This window comes from Lonchura striata, chromosome 2 (genome assembly GCF_046129695.1).
Source record: "Lonchura striata isolate bLonStr1 chromosome 2, bLonStr1.mat, whole genome shotgun sequence".
Lineage (NCBI taxonomy): Eukaryota > Metazoa > Chordata > Aves > Passeriformes > Estrildidae > Lonchura > Lonchura striata.
The window spans coordinates 91,601,257-91,626,991 of NC_134604.1; the positions used below are offsets into that span (position 1 = coordinate 91,601,257).

The following is a 25,735-nucleotide window of genomic DNA, read 5'->3' on the forward strand; positions in this document are numbered from 1 at the left end:
AGTTCTACAGTAATACCTGGTCCTGTAAGAAGGATCATTGGCAATGTCTGGCTTTTAGCAGAAGGAGATGGAGTTTCTGTCAAGGCAAGCATGGAACATTAGTGCTTACCTCAACAGCATTAGATAAACAACCCTAGAGTATCTCCAGAAAGAACTCAAAGGTAATTGGGTTTTAAACAGGCATTCTGGAAAGGTGCTTCTGGGGGAAAAAATACCATGCTGGTGAACAAGTGCCATCATCTTAATGCAATTCAGACTGTTCAAAGACAGCTCTTCAAAGCAAGAAGTGACTGTACCAGTGTGATTACTTGGCAGGAGGAAGCAAGAAAAGTCTCAAACACTTTTTGCCTATTTTAGGAAAAAAGAGGCAAAGACCATTTCTGGAAGAATAGGGAAATTCTTACTTATTTTTCTATCCAACAAAACAGCATTGTCAGACACGTTCTGCTGCAGTTATATATGTTTGAAAATTTTGTTAGCAAGGATGCAAAAAAAAAAATCCTCTATAAAGCCTTCACAGAATCACCTTGATTCCTTTTTGCCAAGTACAAGGGCATTTGGGGCAGATCCACTGAAGCTAGGAGCAGGCCAGGTGTCTGGTCAGAACACAACTACTTCCTCTCGTTTGTCTACAGAAATGGGGCACTACAAACTCCATCCTTGGCTTTGACAGTGAGATTGGAGGCACTGGAAACCACACTCCTTCTCTTGCATCTCCACAGCCACACTTTTCTCAGAGCTGGCTTCCCTTGAAATCTCCCTGTCAGAGGCACCAACTAAGGAACCTAGCTTGACCTTGGAAGAACAAGCTAGTGTGTACAGTGAAAACCTATCACACTACACACACACACACAAGGTGATGCTTCAATTACAACCTTACACAGAAAAGGGTCTAGCCTTATTTTTAAGTTACCTTTCTGACTTTTGAGGTTAGTAAAGCCCTGCAGTGTAAAGCGCTTTTTTGACAGTACAGAGCATTCTGAGGTAGAGCTAGTGTTGTCTACAAAGGAAGAGAGAGACACAGAAAGAAAAGGGAGAAGGCCATGAAAAGACCAAGGCAAAAAGTCATTTGCAGCTACACCAGGGAACCTGCACTTAAGAATGAAAAGGGACAACTGAAAGTCCAGGTACAACACAAGTGTTTGGTTGTTCTTGCTGTGCAAGGGCTTGTACTGCCACTGGTTCAATAAATAATTTCCATGATGGGATAAAAAAAGAGAAAAAATAGAACAGAACAAAAAAACTCCCTCTTATGTCAAGTAATGCCAAGAAGTTTTTTCAGAGAACCCTGAGAAGATGGACAGCTTTAAGAGACCTGCTGCAGACTTCTGCCTTGTAACAAATAGCTCCCACCTGCCTTTGGCTACCATCCATTCACAATGGCTTTGAGCCTGTCCCCACCACACACTGGAATGCAGAAACCAATCCCAAGCTAAGGGCACATGGGACCAGCACAGTGTGGGACTGGACAGTGCAGTGTGGGCAGCACTTTGTGGGTGGGCTGAAAACAGCAAAGCCCTGCTCATTCAGAGTCCTGCTGCCTCCCTGCACTACCGTGGCTACTCTGCTGGTGGATCTGCCTGTTCATCTGCAGTGCAAGCATGCTCCTTCCAATTAAAGAACAAAGTGTGTATGGGCAAACTCACCTTTGCCTTTCTCAGGGTACTTTGGTGCTACCGTAGTGCCACAACCTTCTAGACTTGTGAGATCAGCTTTTTTCTCCTCCATTTTTTTGGTATTTCTGATGTGGTTTCGTGAAGGACTGTTCATTAGAAGAGAATGAAGACAATCAATCAAATAACAGGCTTTTACATAGAGATATATAGGCTGAAAGCCATTTATTTGTTCCTTCTCAGACTGTAGCTTCCAGAACTGAAAAAAGTAATTGGTGACTGTGCATTTAGAGACCATAGGAACATATGAATGAGAAATACTGCTCCTGACTAACTGCAATCACATGTACCATGGCAGAGGAAGTTACTGGAAAGATGGCTCAGGACAACTTCCACTCACTTGCAGCTAAAAGGCTCCTCCTGAATGTACTAGGAATAAAAGAAGAAAGATAAAGGAATAACCTCTGCCTCCCAGAAGCTCTTAATACAGGAACAAATGAGGGACCTTGCAGTGGATTCCCATCACAACTCCATCTGGGAATGGGATAGAGAAAGATACTCCACAAATACAATGTATCTGGGAAATTGTCCCTGAGCAATAAGTAGATGCATAAAAAATGCAGGGCAGAGAGCTACCAATACATATTTGAGCACACACCATATGGATATGAGCACATGGTTTTATGGATAGGTATATACACACACATATGAAAAACCCGACTAAGTAGTAGAGGATTAAGGGCAAGGGCAGAACAACAGATGGGAACAGAAGAATATACAGGTTGGTATGGTGAAGGATAGAAAAAAAGAAAAAACTTCACCCAAAAATTGGGACACTGGAGGAATTAACACATTACTTTGGTTAAAAAAAAAAAAGGAGTAAAATAACATGAGACAGAGAAGAGATGTGAAAAAGACAAAAAGAAGGTAACATGACATTGAAAAGGAAGAAAAAGAAAAGGAAAAGAACCGTGAAGGTAGAAAAAGGCTGTTCCATAAAACTCTCTTATCTGTACCATAACACGTATATAATCAGCTGCTCAACAAGCAGGCACATAATACCACCAGGATCTTGGCTGGTGCAGAAAATTACACTTCAGTGGCAGTCTCTATCAGCTGGCAAAACAAATGCCACTGCTGCTCAGTTGAACAATTCTGGAGATGTATAAACTCCAGGCTTTAGAGCTTTATAGTAGGAAGAGAACTAAACCAAAACCTTAAAACACAAGGATCAGTATTAAGGGGTAGGATCAATGAAGAGATGGAAATCAGATGTATTAGTATAGTCACAAGATGATGTGACAACATACTTACCTTGCACAAGATGATGCTGATAGTGGTAGAGGTAAGCTCTGTGTTTGTTCTAGTGTCCTGTGCTGACTAGCTTCTGTAATGGAGGAAAAAAAAAGAACTATTAAAATTGATTTGTGTCCTACACAGGGAAAATCTACATGGCAGGATCTGAAGATCAAAGAGAAAATAGATTAAAAAAAAAAATTGACAAATAAAAAAGAGAATCTCCAAGTATTTTACCTCTGCATGCCTGCAGTTGACTTGTTAGCACTTTTCTTATTTCATTTACCCAAGTAGCTTTAACTTCAGGGGTTGGTGCCTACCCAAAAATAAATACAATCAGCCATCAAGCACAGAATAGTTATAACACAAATAGTTGCATGCCAAAGCATAGCCTCAGAAGAATCAGTTAAGAGGGACAGACAAAGCTCCCTCTCCAGTGCTTCTGTGACCAGGAACTGGTTGTAGCAACTGGACCAGGCTGAGGCAGAGGCTGTGCATGTGCTGCAGCCAAACCCCATCTCCCAAGCTACCCACTACTCCAGTGACAGCTATAGTAATGGTGTATACAATATCCTCTGTGGACACTGTAAGATTTGATTACTTTTTCCCCCAGAAGTCTCTTCCGTTGAAATATGATTTAGGTTTTCTTTTTTTCCCTACATTTACTCATCACAGTCTATTAGTGATATAACAGGGAAAAACCTCCAGATCTTCTTAGGGTTAGACTCCTGCTCTTTTTTTTTTTTTTCTTTTTTTTTCTTTTTTCTTTTTTTTTTTTTTTTTTTTTGTGGTATTGTTTCTGGGGTTTTTTTTGTTTGTTTTTTTTGTGGTTTTTATTGTTTGTTTGTTTTTTGCTTTTTGTTTTTTGAATGTAGTGCCATGTTATTTACCTGTACAATGTAAACTTCTTCCCTTGCATTATACCAGATTTCAAATTTTTTTGCATCACCTTTGACATTTTCTGTTATTCCAACTGCAGCCATCTGGAAGCAAAGAGAACAGAAACTGATCTACTGCATAGAAGTTACATTAAAAAGAGAAGTTGGAAGCTACTGGTATTCTTTGGTACCTTATTTCTGAAATGAAAACCCCATCTGGCTTCTTGCACTAGGAAAAGACTAGCTAACAATTTGTGATCTGCGTGTCGGAGACAAGAGATTTAGTTCTTTGTATCAGCCTGGCTACCTTGGAGAGAAGACAGGTTTAGATACATTAGATTGAGACTGACTTGTAAAATGTGGCTTTTAAAATCCAGACCAACAAATGCTTCATGAGCTTTACATTACCTTTCCCTACGTTTTCGATGTGATTAATGCAACTGCCATTCAGCTGGACAGACAGCCACACAAAATAACACAGACCTGCAGCACCAGTCAGGCTTGTCTGAACGAGTGAAGTTCCCAGTACAATGCTGCAACACAGGTTTGCACAGATAGAACTAGAATATTACTACAGGCTAAGCCCTCAGTACCTTGACCATCAGGACTGATCAGTGTCTTACATTTAAGGAGTGTTTGTAGCTATAAGAAGGTGCTTTCTCATATCCCTCTCCATTTTCTTCTCGCTTTTTACAGAACAGCACTGCTTTCTCATGGAGGAAGAGGTGTCGCTGCATTGGCTTGAAGCGTGCCAAATCTTTCACCTTTGTGTGACCCTTTTTATGATCAGTCCAGACATTGAAGGATCCCTGCATTAAAAGCTTGCCCAGCTCATTCAAGTTTCCCTGGAACAAAAAACCAGCGATATTTGTAACTACAGAGATAACATCAGATTAAAATACAGACTCTGAACAGGTCTTTAGAAGTCTGTTGTTCTCAAAAATCTCTCATATCAGTGTTTATCTTGAATTGGAAATGCAGTGAAGTCAGTGTTGAATTTCTACATATAATTTTCACTGGCTAGCACTGTTCAGGCAGGATTTTACAGTACCAGTAGCAGAGGCACAGAGAAATACACATGGAGAGAGTGAAGCAAAATACATATTTGGTTGTTTGGTTTTCCCCCCCAAACTCTGCTCCAAATCTGCTTATGTATTTTTTTGGGTTTTGTTATTCTTTTTGGGAACTGAAAGTTTTGGGTGTGTTTTACACAAAGATCAAAGAAAAAACAACTTAGGTAGACAGAGGAAAATATTAGTCATAGCAGGAAAACTTCAAAAGAGTATAAAGAGATCCCTTTCCCATTATTTTCATTACACAATTAAGTTTAAAGGCATGTTTTGTAAAACACTCTTCTCATTATTAGTACATAGTGTATGCTGTACATACATCCAAAAAAGAAATGAAAATAAAGTTAAAAGTAAGCAAAAATACTGCTACTCACATCATAGCCTGTAATGGCTATCTGGTGCATAGAATCATTAACTGCTTTAAGAATGCCCAGGATAGATGTTAGTGCTTCCTGAAGATCTTCAGCACCTTCACAGTTCTTACTGTACTTCAGCATTTCCTGCGTGCAAGGGAATGACAACACATTTGCCTAGCTTTTGAAACAGTAGCAACTAGGAATGTTCAGATTTTAACACTGAATTTTAGGCAGAGTGGGCTGGAATGAGATGATCTTTACGTCCCTTCCAACCAAAACTATTCTATGATTCTGTGATTTTAAAATTAGCAAAGTGAAGCTTTATACCATATAATCTAGTTAGTTCAACAGTGGCTGGAACTCAATAGATCCTAAAAATTTACTTCTCATTTCTCCTGCTCATTAGCCAAATATATTTTGTTCATCCAGAGGTTTTGTAAGCTGCATGTAAGAACTTTACAAGACTAAATTTGCAAACATATTTTTCATCACAATTGCAAAAAAAACCAACCAAACAAAAAACCAAAAACAAAACAAAAAAAACCCCCACAACCACCAAAAAGCAAACCAAACCAACAATCCTCTAACAAAAGGACAGGGTTTTTTAATTTTTTACTTTTCAAAACAAATTTTAAAACATAGTAAAACTTATTTACTCTTTTAATTATAGCAAGGCCTGGCATGCTAGTAACAGATTTAAACTTACTGCATTGGGTATTGTCTACACATTTAAAAAGGAATCCTTCTCTAAAGTGATTATTGGTGAAACAGCATCTTCCAATTTGATACAGATAAACACAGCAGCAAGCTCTTGTGAAGCTCCTCTGACTTCACAGTATGAAAATAAGAATTTACTCATGGGTAGGAAGTTATTTTAAGTAAAAAAATATTTATACTTCTCCTCTTTTTACACAAGACTAAAGGAATTAATTCTTTAAAGGCTGTTAACAGCTCAGTTTTAACTGAAGAGTAAATCTGGTTTGAGGTGAATTTTAAAGCTACTGTTAAATACAAGAATTGTAACATGTCTTTTTGATAAATATTTCTTATTTCAAACATGGAAAATGTTCTAAAATACTTTAAATAAATTTATGATAGCATATTGCTATTATTTTGCACTTTCAGTATGGCATATTTAACTGAATCACAACACCATCCCTCATACAAACACCATGCATTGTTCTCTCTCAAGTGCATTTCCCAGAGTCCAGCAAGGCAAGTGCCTGCAATATGGGTGGGGTGACTACAACTGAAGTACTTCAGACACTCTATTATCTTTGTTTCAAAGTTTTCTTGGACTTTCTGTTTTCCCCTCATCAACCCTCTTTTCAGCAACAATCTATGGGCAAAGGTAGTTACACAAGATGTCTCTGTGTAATGTTTTCTTATTAGAAGTTTTTTGACTGAAAGAAAAGAGAACTGAGTTGCAAACTAATGAACAGGGATTCGTGTGTTTCCATTTACACATCTTTTCACTAACTTTTAGGTTTCTCTCCAGCAGGATGAGAGAAGCAGCTTTCAAAAAAAAAAGCGGCATTCTAAAAAAGAAAAAGTACTTTACATTATAGTTTAGTAATACTTACCTTTAGCAATAATTGGTATTTGGTTATTCTTTGAACAGGTTTCAGCAAGTATGAGTCCAAACTGAGCTTGTGGTCGAGTTTCCTTTGACATTCCTGTAATCAGTGTTGGATTTCATCAGGACACTACTCAGTATTTGTGCTATTTGCTCTTGAGAAAGTTCACTAAAAATAAAACAAACAAAAAAACCCAGACCCCAACAAAACAAAAGCCACCATTATTTTAGGGATTCAAGCTGGCATAAAGCATACCTGGAAGAATACAGAGTCTGAAAACTGCCTCCACAAACTTTCAGATCGAGGTTTATTTTGACAGTATTTTTCATAAATCTGGAAGTCTTCCATCTGGAATTTGGGAGACAAGTCCATTAATTGTTGTGACTTTAATAGACAAAGTTCATAACATTTTTTTTTTCATTTTCAATAATGCTAGGAAAGAACCCATGACCATCACCAAAAATTGAATCATTATTTTTTGCTTAGGATGCCTCAAGGAATTGCAAAATCACTGATTTTGTAATGGATACTAATTTGCAAAATAAAATATTCCTGTTAATTTTTGCTTCTGTTGAATGTTAAACACCTTATGAAGAAGCATGTGTTATATTTACAAATATATTTTGACTACAATATGAAAAATATCACTATGAGTGCCCAGCCATGAGATCCACTGTGTAAATTTTTAAAAAGACTTTGTCCTTTCCCTTTATTTTCTTTTCACAAATGTGCTTTTCACTGGGAGTCATACTAAGATAAATCAAGCAGTTTGCTCCCCCTTATTATATCAAAAATTAAATAGCATTACTTCAGCACTTGCTGAAAGCAGAAGGAAATAAAGACTGTTGAAAATGTCATAGTAACCACAGATATAAAGGAAAGACCAGGCAGGAAATCAGCAGGCACAGAAGCATCTCCATCCCTCAGTTTTAGGAAATAGCATTTCCATGGATGTAGCCAGTAAACAGAAGGGAGAGGCATGGCTCCTCCCTGGAGTTTTAGAGCATCAATAGCTGCACACATTCTTATTTAGCCTTTAGTATACTACAGGTGAGACTCATTGTTTAGTACATCCCCGATTAAAAAAGTTTATTTTCGTCATATCTTTGAATTTTTGAAACAAAAATGTTTTGGACTTACTCTGTTGAGGTGTACTCTTTAAAGAAAAAAGAAAAGAACAAAACAACAATCCACTAAAGAAATCTAACCAAGTAAACAAACCACTTATAATGATGTGAAACAATGCAGTGCATGACTCCTTTTCATGCTTTCCTGACTGCCACTTTAAAAAAGCAGTTTTCTTTTAAGAAGATAGTAGTTTTTTCTAACAAAATCAATTGTGCTGCATAGGGGAAAATATCAGGAACTCTCAAATAGCATCTACATTCTCAACCTATTACACGTTCAGGACAAACAAAGGGGATGTGGTGGTAATTGCTACATGAGACTCACTCTCACGTGTTACAGCCCTAAAGAGGTTTGGAATCAAGTGGCAGCAAAAGACCACACATACCTGGTCCAGAAAGCACCGTCCTACTAGCTCTGGGTATTCCACATAGGTTTCTAGTTCTCTCAAGAATATTCTACAAGAAAGAAAATTTTCTTAGAGCACACATTAAAGAAAGTTGTCATAAGGTTCACAGTCTTGCAATTCGTTTTCTAAACTTTCAGAAACAGAGTTGTAATGCTACAAAACCAAACATAATTCTTGTAGATTGTGTACTTTAAAGTGAATAGCAAATTAAAACAAATATCCTAATCAATTTCTTTCAGCTTACTGTTGCTGCAACTGAAACCGAATACAGGGCTGGAGAAGGGGGGATTTCATTTCCCTTCCTTATGTATTCAGCAGCAGGATTTGTGCAGTTTAAAGTCTTTGGGTTTTGCTTCCAAATACTACCAAACACCACAAACCAAACAACCCAAAAACTACCTTCCCAAAACTAAAAATAAACCCACCCAAAACATAAAAAAAAAAAAAGTGACAAAACATTCATTTTAGTTTTGCCTGAATAAGTAACAACTAGTTAATCAGCTTTGCTCATTTTTATAGATATTTTGCTTTTCCTCTTCTATGCAATAGAATGTTGACATGCCATACAGACAAGTAGAACTCTGTAAGGATCTTTTAGCAATCTAAAGCAATTAAAATATGAAGTAAAGAATGTCATCCAAATATTGCTTTTAGAACCAAATGCAAATCCTCACCTGTTGTGAAAGTGATAAATTTCTTCCATATTCCCAAACAAGATATCTTTCTTATTTTGCAGTTCTGGTGAAATGAGATGAGCCATTAAGGGGTTGTCCATCTCTGCAGCATAACCCTGCAACACAGGAGAGAGGCACAATTATTATCTCCCTTAACTTGCAGTACTTCTCTCTCAGAAACCATTAACCTAAAAATCCTCCATTTGCTTCAGTACCAAAAGGATCAGCTTTAAATTCCCACATCCTCCAGCTGTCATATAAGCACACATTCTCTTGTCTATCTGGCACAGAAAAGGATACAAGTGGCTTTAGTCCAGGACTGTTCTCCTTTGGCCTGAGGTCACTAATCTGCATTCTCTCAAAACACTAAATAACACTAAATAAAAAAAAACACTCCCTATATGTCAACCATAAAAATGACACGAATTATCTAACACCTGCATTATAAGCAGATTTCTTAATATAAATAAATTTCTTAGAATACAGGCATTGAAGGAAGATAATTCTATCTTCTTTAGATTTGGATTAGATTTCTCTCTCTTGTGGTATGTTATTTTTGTTTGGTTTTTAAATTTTTTTAAACACAAAGTGATCCTTGCATTAAGTTACATTGATTATAATAAACCACACCAAGCAAGCAAACTAAATAATTAAAAGAAAAGATAAGCAAAAGTGCACCTACAATTAAGATTTTTAACATTTTCGATATGTGGTCCAAACTACAAAAAGTAGAAGAATTAGCTGGTAAAGTCAGCTAACCTGAAGAATTCAAGCATTCAGATAGGACAGAATTTTTTTTTTAAAGAACTTAGAATCAGCCCTTTTAAAGTCTGAGTATTTGTTCCTCAAACACCATTAAAAAAAAAAAAAAAAAGGAAAAAAAAAAAAAAAGAAACCCCCTGTGGTATAGGCAATGACGTTGGCATTCATAAATAGCTAAACATTGGCTCCTTTCTCATATTTCTCCTGCCCCCAAGTAGGAAAATGCAATGTCTGAAGAAAAGACAGTGGAATAAATAAACAAAGGAAAGTTGTACAGCCTTAAAAATTTTAGCTAAAATGGAGTTAAGTTTTTTTTAATGGGAAAAGAACTACTGCAGCCACCATGCAGTTTAGATGGAGAGCTCCACAAGCAGAATGATTTCCACTTTAAGTCAAGATGATATCAAACATAGCAGCACAGCCAGCACTGGCAAAAAGGAGTATTGACTTTAGCTCAGGTGAAAGGAAGCCTGACAGAGTTCAATTCTTATAAATTTTGAAGGAACAAAAGCGTGAAATGCATACTTTGACAAAATGTTTTTGTAATATTTTTCACTTTAAACTGATATATTTTTAAAATTTACTATAAAAAGCCTCATGTTTTACTACCTATGCAGTAGTTGTGTCTTAAGAAAAGAGAGGGAAAGCTACTTAATGCAGCCACAGAGATTTTTAAATCTTGCTCAGATTATTTAATCTTATTTTAAAAATGTTTAAGAAGGACTTAAACATTTTTAAAGTAAGATTAAATAGTCTGGATGCTCTAAAACCATCCAAGAAAGTGGAAAAAAGGGTAGAATTCAATACCTAAAAATAGACTAGACCAGTATTCTTCTCCCAGTAAAGATTATGAAATTTCACCAACTAAAGTGGGATGATCATGGTTGTTAATGAAAGGAAAGTTATTGATCTTGGATAAGCTATAGCAGTTTCTAAATAATCAATCTTGGGAAACTGCCTTGATTTTTTTCTATCAGCATCCTTGACAGAAAATGCATGGCAAACAAATGGGACATAATAAGAGTAGACATTGTCTCTACAAAGGAATACCAGGTTATTTTACATGAAAAATTAATAGAATAGGAGAACCAAAGGGAATGGGAGAACAGCCAGAACCATGGACTAATAGCTAGAATTATTCAAAAGCTGGAAGACTGCCACTGAGCCATACTTCAGCAAGTATCTGATCCAGAATTACTGCTGGTACTCCCAATCACCCAAGTTCAAGCTAGAGGAATACCAAACTGCAAGGAGGCACAGAGAGGTGTGCTTGGCACAGTCAGAGTACTGGACTGTTGCTCACAGTGGCACAAAACCAAGACACTTGACCTAGCAAGACAGGAGTTGCACTTCACTCTATGGAAAACAAAAGTAACGCCATAGGAATAGAAAGATGCTCCAGTAGCAGCAGTAAAGACAAAATATCCTCAAACTATTCAAATCTTGATTTTATTAATAGACTTGTACAAATACATTGCATACAACAGCAGAGGATAAAGTGATCTTTAAGGCCCACTCCAAACTGACCTGGATTTGTTATCACATTTCAGATGTGACCATCATGCTGTAATCAACACTTCCAGCACTTGGACTGAACACAGGATGTAAATGCTGTGGGAAGCTCAGCACAAACTAGCAAGACCAAGACCAGGGTCCAAGACTACTACTCCTACTTGAAGGTATGCACTCAGAAGTTATCAGTCCTGGTCCATAACTTTAGACAGTTCCAATTTAGGAGCTTAACATTGATATGGACACCAAGAATATCCACTTGTCTCAACTCTAGTTCATCCTGATCAAATTATTCAGCCATAGTTATCTGCAACTTCAGCATTTCCTGAAATCAAATAGCATTAAAGGAAAATGACACATCCATAGCTGAAGACTTGAACTTGAGGAAAAAAAGGATACTGCAGTGTATTTGTACAAGCAACTCAGCCATGCTGCAATCATGCCTCTGTAAGTGTGGAGCAAAGGGAGCACCTTTGCTTCCTTGATGATTTCAAATGAGGATTTTATTACAAGGCATTCTGTTGCCACAGTTGTACCCAAAACATGTGGAAGATCACTTAAAGAAATGCAAAAAATGATGTAAGAAACAACTTTACTCCTCTGATACGGGAGCCTCTTGATACATATTCATGTTCCTGTGTGACACATGACCTTCCTGCAACTGACCCAAAACTCTGGAAAAACTTTTGCAGCAATTAATGATCATTACAAATCTCACTATGATTCCACCTAAATACTAAGACACATCTTATTTTCTGCTCGTTTTGTGTTTTCTAATACAAAATCCTAGTTGTATGGCTATTTCTAGAAAAAAATCACATATTGTTGCCTCTGTGAAAAGATGATGAGAAAGGAAAAATATAATGACCACATTGCTTAACAGAGCAAACAGAAGCTTTACAGAGTGGTAAGGAAAACATAACAGCACCCTTGAAATGCAAAAGATTCATTAACATCTTTACCTCAAGAACACAGAGAAGTTCTTCAACATATGCTCGTTCAGTCTCGATAAGTTCATTCATTACATGCCTGTGGACAAAGAAAGACAATTAAGGTGGGCCTATTTACTTATGTAAAGTAATGAGGCAACATTAATTTTGTCTGTTTCTCTTATTTACTTCAGACAATAAAATAATAAATTCCACAAAATGTGATATTCCATGCATATTCCTGTCATTACTTTAAATATCCTTATCGAGAGATATGTGTTTTTAAAATATTTGAAAAATTTTGAAGATATGTTTGAACATGAAAACATAAAATCTAGCTGTGTCAGTGCTGTAGTAACTGAATTGAAGCAGTAGAGTGTTTTATCATTGTATGTACAAAGTCTGGTTATACTGTGTTTGCAACTACTGCAGGAGTTGGAGCTGGAGCTGCATAGGATTATCAAATACAGACTTAAAGCTACACTGGTAATTTGAAATTAGAGGCATTTAGGGCACACTTTAAAAATCTCGATGATGCTTTAAATTTAATTTCCGTAATGATCAAGCATTGAATCATACTTTTCCCCAGACTCCTTCCCTTGTGATTTTGTGTGATGTAACAGAATGTTATGACAGTAAAAAGACCATATAAGTAGCCAGTTTACAAATAAAAATGCAATGTCTGCTATATGCATTGCAGGTAGCACTAAGTAATTTCGTTAACATATTTTATGCTGTTCAGTTTTTATTAAAGTGTTGTTTTTGGTAACACATACCAAAAACGAGGACTAAAAATAGTCCAATAAAAAGACAAAGTCTTAAAGCATGGAGACCAAAGCCTTCAATAGATTTACAGGGGGTTTGTTACTCAAAACTGAATAATCTCTGAAATGAAAATATGTACTTGTCCTGCCATAGCATCACCTCACTGCAGCAAAGGTAAACTCTGATACTACCCAAACTCTAAAAAATGCTGCAGACAGACTGAAATGTCTTCCTTTGTGCACAGAGCATAGCCAATGCATTTCAAAAGTCACTGAGGGTTATTTCAGAGAAATGTACTTGTTTTAGCAAATCCTTAGCCAAACTAAGGCTTTTCTGGAACCAAATCAGAGAAAACCCACACTTTTTGCTTATCAAAATACACTTACTGTCTTAACACAGCTAGGTTTTCTTCATCATCCATTGTAGATCCTCCTCTGCTTTGATGGAGTTCAGTCATTTCACTCTAAAGAAGGAAACAAACAATGAAAAAAATAATCATGGTATCACAGATGCAGAAAAAACACTTTAAAATTCAGAGCTTTGTGCTCAGCACTTTTCACTGGAAAGACTCTACTCCATTAAAACTGAAGGCAGTTTGTGAGAAGGCTGTGAAAAAAAAAAATTCAAGTCACCCTGAAGGTCTTCAAGCACACAATATTTGGATGTGGAAAGTTCTCCATCAAAAGCCAGATTAGAAAAGATGGTGGTTGAAAGCCACTTTTCAAGAGGATATCAGAGCACCAGCATAATCTTGTAGGCAACACTAACCTTAGTCTGTTTCTCAAGCTAAAAATAAGGTACTGTGCTAACTTTCTGGTTACTTCTTAAAACTGACACAGTAATTCCTAAAACTTTTACTGTAATGCCTAAACCTAACTATGGCTTGCCAAAAAAAGAGAGGGGTTCTGCTTCCAAGCCCCCCTTGAACTACCCCTTTCCTCTCCAAATGTTGTTCATCCTGGTCATGTGGCCCAGCCTTCCTCCTGGCATTGTCTTTTGCTGCACCTTTGCTGAGTTGATTCAACTCTCTAACCCAGTGAGAAATGACTTGTTTCTGTTGCTGCTGTCAGGATACTTCCCTTGCTGCAGGCAGGGCAGGAAGACCATCCCCACTTGGGAATGGCAATCCAGTAGGTCAGGTGAAGCTGCCTTGGAGCCAATGACAACTACTTCTTCACTGTCAATGGTTTTAAGAGTAGCCAATTACTACTGGCAAATAAAAAATGTTTCCTGTTCATACACTTAATATTTTGCTGCCCCTAACATTTTTCCTACTATTTAGTTTACCCTCCCTCATAACCAGCCCAGCAACAAAGCAGCCCCTATTTAAACCATGTGACTGTTTCGGCAGCGTTACTTCAACTGGGACAATGCCATCACTTTTTCAGTAGAATTCCCTCATACTTATTGAGAGTTCCTGAATATTCTGTTGTACTATGACTTTTTCAAGTAGTGCATGTGTGAAAAATGCAAAGTGAAAAAAATACCTTTCCTTTTCTGTAGTTTACCCTCCGAAGTGCACTGCTTTCTGAGTTGGACACATTTTCTCTTTGGAGACCTAAACATGTAAACCAGAATCAAACAAAACTGGATCAGATCTGACACAGATGCTTGTGCAACCACAAATTATGGCTGGAAGTTTCTTTAACATTCTCAGCATAGCACAAAAAACTAAAGGCTAATACAGTTAACTTACCTGGAGAAGTACAAGGAGATTTTACAAATGCTTCAGGTCTTGGAGCAACTGGCTGAACAGGACGTGTCTGCTTAGCTGCCAATTTCTTTAGACTTACTTGCCGCTTTTGAAACATTTCTTCCATACTTTCTTGCTTCTGGAAAACCTTTTGTACATGCTCCTACAGTTGCCATGAAAATAAAAACCAACTTGAATTAAAAATATAATTTAAATAATTTACTATTATTTTTAAATTCCTGTCAGAGACCTATTAACAAACTAAATTGACATCTACAGCATACTGATTTGAAATTGCAATTATTTCATATCACATTTAGAAATATTACATGAATTCTTCACTCTTAACAAGGTGTAATCTACTGTGATTTTGTACACATAAGAATTGGAACATCACTTCAAAAATATTTTGTGTACTTACTATAGAGAAATACAGGAATCAAGTTTCAATTTAAAAAAAAAAAAATTTTTTTTGAGTGTCTAAAGATTCTATTACATGAAGAGATCAACCATGAAGAAAAGGAATATATTCTCGATTTCTAAAAAAAAAAAAAGTAGCACATTTTGCTACACTAAAAAAAAAAAAAAATATTTCAAATACTCACTTGGGAGAAGTTTTTTTTAAAAGCAATTTTACTGTCTGAAAAATTAAAGTAGTTAGAAAAAGTCTATGAAGCCCTTGATGCTTATCCAAAGATATAATGAGACTCAGGCACAGAAATGTATTGACTTTCCAGTTCACAGGTATAACTCCTAGTACTGATTATTTAGCTCCATCAATGGCAGTACAAGAGAGCAATTCTAGAATGAACAAATGGACATGGAGACACACATAAATGTCTTCTGGTACCTTTAGGTCTTCATTGAGGATGTGTGCATACTCTTCGTAAATTTTATTCAACTCCTTGATTTTATTGCCAGCACCAGTATCCAGGAATTTCTCGATCTCCTGTAACGCTGATTCTGCACCATCCTGAGACTGACACTTATCTACTGGCTGGGAAGCCAGCAGGTAAATTCCTTCATCACACCACTTCATAGACTGGCAACAGAGAAGAACAGCCTCAGAAGGTACCAATGTTAGCATCACCCACTTAGAGTCTAAAACACCTCAACCAGTCATGTATTCAGCTATTTAAAGAGAAAACTTCCATCACACTGAGATAAAGTTACCTGCCATTATGACAACTGTTCGACTGAGGTTTCAGGAAACAACTGTCGCATACTAAATTTACCTTCTCTAGTAAGTCATGTAGTTCCAGAGATTTGTTAAGAAGTTTTCTCCTCCGTTCTGTCTCAGTAGTGAAGGCATCACAGAGATTATGAAGTTCACTGCATTTTGGAATAATGGAGTCCACAGCATAATGATTGCTTTGAATAAAAGCATCACGCTCTGAGGCTAACATTTTGGCTTTTGTTACAGTTTCCTAAGAAAATAAGCACTCATTAAAGTACATCTTTCCTTGGATCAAAATCAATGAAACAATTTTTACACAGTGAAATACACATATTGATAAAGAATACATCTTTAGTTAATATCTGCCTTGCTTAATAAATCAAAGTGATTTCCTGTCTTTCCAGATGCCCAAGAACTTTCATGTACCAGAGTACTTCAGAAATAACAGTGAATTTAATTACAGGCCTCCTTGTGAAGGAACCACTGCTATCTTTCTATGACTTACTCAGCAAGGTCTGTGTGTGTATAATGCAATTTGGGGAACAGCAACAATCTGAACTCAAATTTAAAAAAACTATCTCAGCCTTAAGAGCAACAACCTCCCTTAAAGAGCAATTTGTTTCATTGCGAAGCACAGATCAGAAAAAGATTCCCTTTCTATATTGTTCAGTGCATTATTCTGTTGGCCATCTTTATTGTGCATTCAATACATTTCTTATATCTAAGATTTATTGAAAGACGTGGATTTAATAGGAATGGAAGTGGCCTCTTGATCAGTAAATGCAAAAGTTGGCTATGTTGACATTTCATGTAATTCTTACATGAGGCAATCACACTTTGTGTCTGGTCACTCTGCTCTTTATTGAGGGATGTCCAAGAATTACTCTGATCCAATGGTTAAAGACTTTATTTCAGATTCCTTCTGTACATTACCTGAGACACTGATTCTGCCTTGTTGTTAGCTTAAGCTGACACACTCAACAACCAATTCCCATTCCCCTCTGCACATGCACTGTCATAGTAGAAATTAAAGAGGCTTGTAGAGTTCTTACATCTGATTTTTCCTTAAAGTTGGCAAGATCTTTCAAAATATGCTCCACATGTGAACGGCTGTTTCCCACATCTGTGAAAGCAGACAGTCTCTCAGACACAATATCCAAAGCTGCTTTGACCTGAAATGAGACACAGCTATATATGAATGAAGAGACCTCCACCTCTCCAGAGACCCACCAATTACAAAGGTGATAGCCACTACCTGCAGCCAGGTGACTCACATTATGTGGTCACTGGGACACAGAGACAAAGCACCTTTTTTTGTCAGCCTACCTTCCCCCCCAGTTCAAAAGGAAAACAAATACAAAGAAAAGGCAGCAAAGTAATTCCTGGTACTGAAAAAGATGCAAGAACACTAATGCTAAGGAAACATTTATGATCTTGCTTTTACCAGATGACAAGGACACAAAGTGACATTAAGGTTAACGGCAGAACATGAGGGAGAGGTCCCCACTCCAGCAATTATTTTAGAGACACACAAATGCTTGCAAGAGTGTTTCTGAGTGTTGCTCTCGTGAAGACACAGGGGCTGTGCCCCGAGATCAGCTACACCAGGATAAAGGTCTGTAGGTGCCATCAAGCACGAGTTAAGCAACATGAGATCAGACACTGGCTGTGAAAACTGTAGTGCAGCCTCCACCCAGCTTCTAACACTGTGGTTGCAACTTCCCACCCACAGTGCTGGAGACAGTTTTCATAAAATTTCAGCCAGAACATTTCGTTGAGACTTGGTTCCATAAAAGGACCTATTGGCAAGATGAAAGTGTTGCAGCAGCATTTTATGTTTCTGTGGTACAGAACAGGTTTCAAAGTTTTTGAATGCTTATACACTGCTGGGTACATGGAAAAAAACTTCCTAAGACTGCAGAAAAAACCCAAAACATTATGTCTCTATAGGCAAGAATCCAAACTAGTAAAGATAGCAGTGTGTAAAGTAAGAGCAAGTAAAAGAAAAAGCTTGGAGAAAGCTTTCAAGTACACACAAGAACTGTAAAATGAAGAGTAGGAAGCATTTTATGAATCATTTCTATATTACCAAATATTGACTGCCACCAAGAAGTTCTCACCTCTCTGAAATTCTGTTCAAAATTCCGAAGGTGCAGACACTGCTCTAGTTTTTGCTGATGCTTCATCCAAAACTCATCAAAGGCAGTCTCTGTTTCATGTAATTGAGCCAGTAGCCTTTGAAAATCAAAACAAAACACATTAAATAAAACTCTAAGAAGGATGGGTACAACCTTCAAGGGACAATGCAACCCTCCACAATAAATTTAAAAAATCCTCCCCAAAGCAGTATTTTTTCAGGACAAATAAACTGGACAGGAAACATTTTTTTGTATCACACAGTATCATTTCCTACAATAACACTGATGTAAAAAACTGAAACTCAACACAAATATTAATTTCTGAAAAATGGGCAAGTGCTTATTTTAAGCACCCACTCAGCTTTGGCCTGAGAACATCGGGAGCTGGGGCTAACATATATAAATATGTAAATGTGTGTGGGTTAAGACTCAGAGAAACCCGAACCTTAGGCTCACAGGAAAAGGTAAAAAAATGAACTGCCAGCTGCCCTTACATTTCATTCTTTGGAGCAAAGCTCACTATAAACCTGAAGGGCATTGCTCCTTCTCTTTCAAGCAGAGTTATTAGTTAAATATCACAGGCAAGTGTACAGCTGTACTGTGATGAGGAAAACCTTCTTTGATTATAATTTTGGCAAATTACTTAAAACTTCCACTTTTATCTTGCCTTCTATTATTGCATTTGGCAGTATGATATCCCATGGACTTTATACAGTGCACTTTGCTGTACTTAGGCTACATCCAGGGAAGGCAACCCATCAGAATTTTAATGAACTTTTGTCTTTAAAACTACAGAAATGAACTCTGAATTTACAAGTTAAAACCAACTAAAGAAAAACCAGTGACACATGCACACAGAGAGTTTGTTCCAACTTCCGTCAGATACTGTATTGAATAGGAATGTTATGGATAAATTAGCAACCCCCACCCTGATCATCCTTGGATGGCTGATAGCAACAGTGACCAAAAAAAGTGACTTTTGCCAAACTTTGTGGATTGGAATGGACAGTTATTTGGAAAGAAAGTCAGCCTGAGTGTAACAGAAACATAGAATGACAGACAAAAAAAGAATGCAGAATACTGCCTGGGGGAAATGAGCTATGCTTTCATAGCTTTGTGAAAATTTACATCTGTGCTACAGTGATATAATGTCTTCAAACCTGGCAGTAATGTGAGGGGGGTGTGTATGTGGCAGGCAGGGAGCAAAGGAAAACAATATCTATTACTTATATGCTCAAAGGAAGCACATAGGAAATCGGTGCATACATACTTCAAGAGTAGTGTACTCATTAGCAGCCTTTAAAAGCTACTAACAACATTGATAAGTAAACAGGTTTAAAAGAAAAAACCCTCCCACTTCAAAGGGACCTAATGGAAATGGACAAATCTACTGAAAAGAAGGGATAGATCACTTCAGTCTTCCACTCATGCCTTCTATACAGCAGCAAAATTTCTTAGATTGCACATCCGTCGCTCAACAAAGCATTGATATTCTTTAGAATAAGGAAAAGATACTCAAGTATAGAGTCCAAATGTGACAAAAATGAAAATAAGAACAATGTAGTGTGCTATCGGAATTCCAACCACATTTCCCTATAGCCAGGTGACCCCACAGTGGGCATTAGGGGGTTACTTATTTCAGGACAGACATGACAACAGAGTTGTTGTTTCTGAAATTATTTATAATGTTCACACTGAAACATTTGATTAATTACAAAGCATAAATATGGAATTAAATAAAGGAGCTGGGGGGGGGGGGGGGGGGGTTGAAAAACCAGAAAAGCAGTATATTTAGTATTTCAGACCTCTCACCTTTCTACCGTTGTTTGATTGTCTAGCTGATCTTGGTTCAGTTTGTAATCAGGATTCTCAGTAACTGGTTTTGTAATACTTCCAAGGATATCATTTCCCTGTTCTACTGCTACCCTGATATCCTCCTATAAAACAAAACAAAACAAAACAAAAACCCCCTACGCTGTAGTGGCATGTTGTTTTTTTAAGCAGAATTCACAAGGCACTGAATTGAAAGGATTTCAATAGCATTTGAGCAAGCACAGTTTTATTAAAAGCAGTGGCTGACAACAGACAGCAAATGATAAATGTCAGCTTCTTCCATGTTTACCATCTTAAGACCCCAGTGTAACTGGGATGAATTTTCATAGTAGACAGCCTTGTAGTGTAGCTTTAGGCTACAAATATCTCAAAAATGTTAGATGCACAGTTCTGAAACCGCCAAATAGCTTTCATTTAATCCTTTTTGAAAGAACAGTTGTTCTTTGAGTTGCTTCAAAAGGCCATATATTTTAATATGCATGCAAATACAATCAAATTTCCTGTTGCAAACAAAACTACAAATTAAACACACCACTACTTACAAAGAAATGACTGTATCACATAGAATCCATTATGCATTTGTACATACATAAACTTAGTTTCAAGAATGTCATTTTTTAATGCAAAAAGGATTTTTAACATCAAAAAACCAAGTTCAAAAAGATATCGTTGGTTCACATTACTACTATCTATTAGCATCATCCATATTTTCCATTAATATTGCTAGCTATAAATTAAAAGACAGTTTAACTAGAAGACAGCATCTCTACAAAAATTACATACCTTCATTTTGTCCTTCTTTTCTGTGTGTGTTGCAAGAAGGGAGCTGGTTGATTGCACATCATTTGGTAATTCTGTTTCAGCCAGCTCAGTCCCAAAGGACTGAAGAATCTGAGCTGTTTGCTTAACCTTTTGGGCGAAACCTTCTATAGCCTTTTGGAATAAAAAGCATTAAAGATGTTTTGTGTTCTTCACACACATATGTACAAACAAACATAAGCATATAAAATATAACTCTCAAAACAAACCCAAACAGATGAATTACAAGACTGAAAAATGGCCAAAGTAGAATTTTGCAAGCAACAGATACCGTCACCATTAATTCCTTAATTGTATATTTTTCTTAGGCTTGTATCAGGTGTATCTTCTTCATATTTTTATAATCTGGAGTTATTTTACAATCTGAGCCTTTTCTTTCTTGTAGCAAAACCAATAAACCTCAACACAATAACACACTGTAGTTCCTTCGCTCCAAGTGTTCAGAAAACCACTCCCAAGTTATTACTCATATTATTTCTCTAAGATGACTAAGTACCATTGGGAACATCTTCTCACACTGAGCAAGTCAACTTGCATCACTTGGAATCTGTTTTATAAATGACAGGGTATAAAACAGAAGGGTTCATTAAGCTGAAAAGTTAAAACAAAACCTAAGACTTACAGTGCGACGGGACAGCCATCTGGTGTGGCAGTAATCCAGGGTGCCACCAAGATCTTCTGTTAATTGTGTCTTATCAATGTAACCCTGCAGTTCTGACACTGAGCCCAGCATTATGATCTGCAGCAGGACAGAAAAAAGTGAATGTGATCAGTGGTGACAAGTCCCTTGTTAATGATTCTAAGCCCCATCCTTCAGACACCGACAGAGAAGATGCACTTTTAAATATAAAAGTGAGAGATGGAACTATTTCCTGTGGGTGTAGAAACACAAACTTAACAGTTCTTTCAGGTGAAGATGATATAAATGTAAATGACTGAATATGGGCATGAGCACCAGGCATATTAAAAAAAAATTTTATGGATTATACAGCATAGCACTGCCAGATGTTTTTTTTATCTTTATAAATCATATCATATCATATCATATCAATCATATAATATCATATATTTTCTAAAAGCAACATTCATTTCTTGTTATTTTTTCCTTGTTATCCAGGGTTTGCAGGACAGAACAATAGTGCCTACACGGATTTGAAATGTAAGGACTGATTCCCCAAAATAAATGAAAGATGGGGTAATATTTTCTTAAAGACCATCTTTCCCCCTTGAAATTTACATCTGATAAGTACAGTAACTTTTATATCACTCCTATAGTTTCAAATTTTATTTTAAAATATAAATGCTGTACACTTGCAATCAAAAGTACAATCTGTGGGTTTACTGGCGATATAACAACAAGCATCCATTGTACATTTGCTCAAGTGACAGAAACCACAGTGTTTGTCCAAGGGAAATACATCTGCTTCAGAATTTACACACTCTTTCAAGAAAAAGCCATAATGAATTAGCTAAAATTGCTAGAATTGCCTCTAAGCATGGCTTTTTGTTGGGGTTTCTTTGGACCTCATTGGCTATCTTAAGTACTTCTACAGATTCCTGGTAGTAAAGTGAAAACAGAGGATTACTTACAGGTACTTTCATTTTAAGCTCATCTTTGTTGAATCTGAAAGCAATGTCCGAGAGAGCTCGATGAAAAAATCCTGTCGGGCGCAGAACAAGGACTAATTGCAGGTTTCCTGGGAAAGATGCCTGCAAAGCAAGTTTAGCCTGTTATTTTCTGTGTCTCAGCTCCAGAAAATATTTTTGAACAAGGAGAAGCCCCTGATAAACCACAAACTAACTGTATCAAAGGCCTCCCATAATGGGGTGACCAATCATATTGTTGCATGGCCAGTACAAAGAACTTCATTCAAAAGACATTTACTTGTCTTTGGGAACAGGGATCTATTCTCTTGGAATCAATTTTTTTCAGGGCTGGCTTGTACTGCTCTTCAGCTAAGATTGCAACCTCCCCAAGGAGGCTAATGAACAAACAGCAGTGGCTTAGTATTTTTTAATAGCAAGACTTTCATGGTTGCTTCATCTTCTCTTTAAATAGAAGGTGCCAAAGAAACCTCCATCATTGTGTGAAAACCTAACAACAAACTTTAATTTGTGTATATACTACCTGGCCAGTTGCCTACACAAGTTTTTGCCACAGAAGTTGAATTTCTCAGGCAGTAACTTAGAAATAAGCTTTAATTTGGCTGGCAAAAATAAAAATCAAGCATAAAAATTCTCAGTTCTGTTTTTCCTCATCCACTTCCAAGTAGCAATCTGATGGATCTTTCCCAGTTCTACAACAGATAGAAGGAAAACAGAAGAGAGAAGAAACAAACAAACAAAAAAAGCATTAAATTATTGAAAATCAACCTCTGCTGTGGCAGAGCTTTGCATATTTGGCATTTAGCCACTCTTGGAAACATTTTCCTCTATTCAGTATTTCCACTGTAGGAAGGCAGTGAAATTCACTAAAGAAATGATCATTATAATGATTAAGTATGCAATTTTCTTCATTATACTGTTGGAAGTTATTTCACTTTTCTAGCAAACTGGTTTACTGGAGGGAAGAAAAAAAAAAGCCAAAAGCCAACCAAAAAACCCCCACTTGACTGAAGGAGCTGTTATGCTATGCTCTGTTCCAAGCCTACTGTTAGTATCTGGAAGGATGAAGAGTGATTTAACAATAATTTTGAGGTTTCCAAGGGTTCCAGGTACTTAGCATTAGAAATTAAGAACTTTTAAAGGGAAAAGTAGTTTAACACTTTTCTGGAAAGCTTCAGAGATCCATTGTGGCTCCCCAGATACTCAGTACACAGCCAAGATTTCATCTAACTAAGGAACCTTAAAGGCTTGAGCTTCACAATCTGCTCAGTGATTCAGTGATGCCCACATTTTCTAGAAAGTACAGTGGTTCATTTCAGACTCAAAGGAATCTGAGAGCTGGGAACAGAATCCAGGTAATTCTGAGTGCCCTCACTAGCTCCACAGCCTTGCACTATAAAATTCACTAAAAAAAAGTACACTGTTCACTAAAACTAGTACAGCCTGTGAAGTTACTAACCCATAGTTATCAGAAAAAAAGCTTTTCATAGAAAATTTCTGACTTTATTCAGAAGAAAAAGATTTTGCTTTTCTTACTATTTTTTCTGAATTATCATACAAAGCAAACCCACAAATTTATTTGAGACATTAAAACCACAGACAAAAAAATTCTTTAGTTAAATCTCCAGGACAGGACAGGACAGCTGTATTTACTTCTCTCATTCAACAGACCTGTAAATCTATTTTGTGCCTGTAACAGCAGTGCTCAGTCCGACTGAGCAGTTACTTTCTACCTTTAACTACCAAAATGCAAAGCTTATTCAATAGCAATGCAAATATTTCAGAATAAAACTGATAGAAGAGATATTTTTTTGTAACACATTTTGAAAAAAAATAAAGTGCCTTCTTGTGAGACATCCACCCCACCACATGATGTCCTGACCCACTGTCCATGGCAGTGAATGTCTGCAACCCACTTAGCCTTACTTGGAGCACTGGGAAATGCCCTGGACAGGGTGCTAGATAATCTCATTGAGGCTCCTTTTCCCCACAAAAGATGATCTTTCAAGGTCCCTCCCAACCCAGTCTGTGATTTTATGACATTTAGGCTATTACTGAAGCAGACAGCAGTACCCAAATGCAATCTAATAGTAAATTTTTCTGGATTATGTATATTAGGTCCTATGAAATAGAATTTAATTGTATGATGGAATTAAGTATGGTGTTCAATTCAATGAAAACAGAGAATACACACTGCTATTATTTTCTATCTCAGTGCGTCAACCTAAAATGATGCTGTTGAAGTCAATACAGTCTTGGTATCACTTGAATTCCCATTCAAAACCTGTCAGAAAATTCCCTTCTCTCTCAACAAAACCTCAAATTCTAGATTACTTTGACTTTGTCTACAGTATAAACTTGTCTCCACTAGTCCGTCATAATTTGGTTTTGTTTTTTCTCTTAAAAAAACTCCAAGTCTTAAAAAATGATGCTTCCTTCCCTTGTGGCTAGGAGCAAAACCTGCAACTTACTTTCTGTGAAACAAGAAAGGGAAGCTGTGCTACAGTAAACAATGTTGGACTTGTGCTAGCTATTACAGTTTATCAAAGGTTGTATCTGCACTGCCAAAATACTACTACTTTTCCTAACATTTTTTTGCTAAAGCCCTGATGACTTGCAGAGACAATACTATGATGTAAGAGATACTCCACAGATGCCTGTGAACTTCATTGACCAGTCAACTTCACCCTGAACACTGGAACAAAACAAAAATCCTCTGTTCCAGTCCAGCAGCATATTTGTTTGAAGCCATTGTATGCTAACCAGACAACAAACAATGACTTCTCAATAATGTTTTGCTTAATATCAAGCACCAAAAAGTATTCATGTTATGTCCAGCAGAGCTATCAAATAAAGTGCCTTCAAGGACTGTTTCACTGAATTCAATGAATTTACTCAGATTCTTTGAAGGGTTTGTATGTTCAATTACTTGGTTGTTTTTTTCCTCAAAGTGTCTTTCTTTTTTAGATTAATTAACAGTACCCCCAACATCTTGTCTCATATATTGGATTTATCTGATTTAAGGCCAATGCAAAAAAGACTAGGCGTCATGTATTTCATATGCTCTGCAAAAATTAGGGGAGCCCAGCCCATATATTCATTCATCTCACTTGCACTTGTTTGATAGTTCATGACAGTCATGGGATTAATTTTCTATCTGCTCATCTTCACTTTCTCATCCAGTCAGGTCAGTGCCAATTCCAAAGAGGAAAATATGTAGATGTGCACATTGTTTTCAGCTTTAAATTAAATCTGACCAAACCAGGAATTTGTATACAGCACAGCTCCAGTGTTCCAATACACTGAGATCTTTGTTGCCCTACAAGTACCCTGAACCTAGAATATGGGGAAGAACCGTTTCTGGCTGAACAAAAGAGGGAACAATCTTAAATTCTCCAGAAAACCAGATAATAATTTCTCAGGAGCAGGTTGATCTGCTTTGAGGCATCTGCTTCTCAAGGATGGGGAGCGTTTCACTGCATGCCCCAGGTTTCTGGAAAGGGG

At 37.0% G+C, this 25,735-nt stretch overlaps 1 protein-coding gene across 13 annotated transcripts in view; it reads right to left on the reverse strand.

The window, feature by feature from the left end:
* MCF2L (MCF.2 cell line derived transforming sequence like) overlaps positions 1–25,735 on the reverse strand; it is a 152,654-nt gene that overhangs the window by 7,220 nt on the left and 119,699 nt on the right. For 7 of the 13 annotated variants that reach the window (XR_013339520.1, XM_021545612.3, XM_077781570.1 and 4 more), the window contains 23 exons: positions 22,217–22,336; positions 21,249–21,365; positions 20,591–20,740; positions 19,787–19,911; positions 17,957–18,071; positions 16,889–17,008; positions 15,895–16,086; positions 15,510–15,701; positions 14,663–14,822; positions 14,454–14,524; positions 13,353–13,429; positions 12,235–12,301; positions 8,999–9,114; positions 8,304–8,373; positions 7,046–7,138; positions 6,797–6,889; positions 5,232–5,357; positions 4,411–4,632; positions 3,800–3,892; positions 3,147–3,225; positions 2,928–3,000; positions 1,647–1,762; positions 17–76 (listed from right to left, as the gene is read on the reverse strand). Coding sequence is in view for 12 of the 13 variants with exons in the window: in XM_021545612.3 (XP_021401287.2) it covers positions 17–76; positions 1,647–1,762; positions 2,928–3,000; positions 3,147–3,225; positions 3,800–3,892; positions 4,411–4,632; positions 5,232–5,357; positions 6,797–6,889; positions 7,046–7,138; positions 8,304–8,373; positions 8,999–9,114; positions 12,235–12,301; positions 13,353–13,429; positions 14,454–14,524; positions 14,663–14,822; positions 15,510–15,701; positions 15,895–16,086; positions 16,889–17,008; positions 17,957–18,071; positions 19,787–19,911; positions 20,591–20,740; positions 21,249–21,365; positions 22,217–22,336 (2,647 nt within the window). In the remaining variant the exon portion in view is untranslated. Of the gene's footprint in view, positions 1–16; positions 77–913; positions 1,001–1,646; positions 1,763–2,927; positions 3,001–3,146; positions 3,226–3,799; positions 3,893–4,410; positions 4,633–5,231; positions 5,358–6,796; positions 6,890–7,045; positions 7,139–8,303; positions 8,374–8,998; positions 9,115–12,234; positions 12,302–13,352; positions 13,430–14,453; positions 14,525–14,662; positions 14,823–15,509; positions 15,702–15,894; positions 16,087–16,888; positions 17,009–17,956; positions 18,072–19,786; positions 19,912–20,590; positions 20,741–21,248; positions 21,366–22,216; positions 22,337–25,735 lie in introns of all 13 variants that reach the window. The other 6 variants (XM_021545619.3, XM_021545616.3, XM_077781574.1 and 3 more) reach the window with 2 other exon arrangements.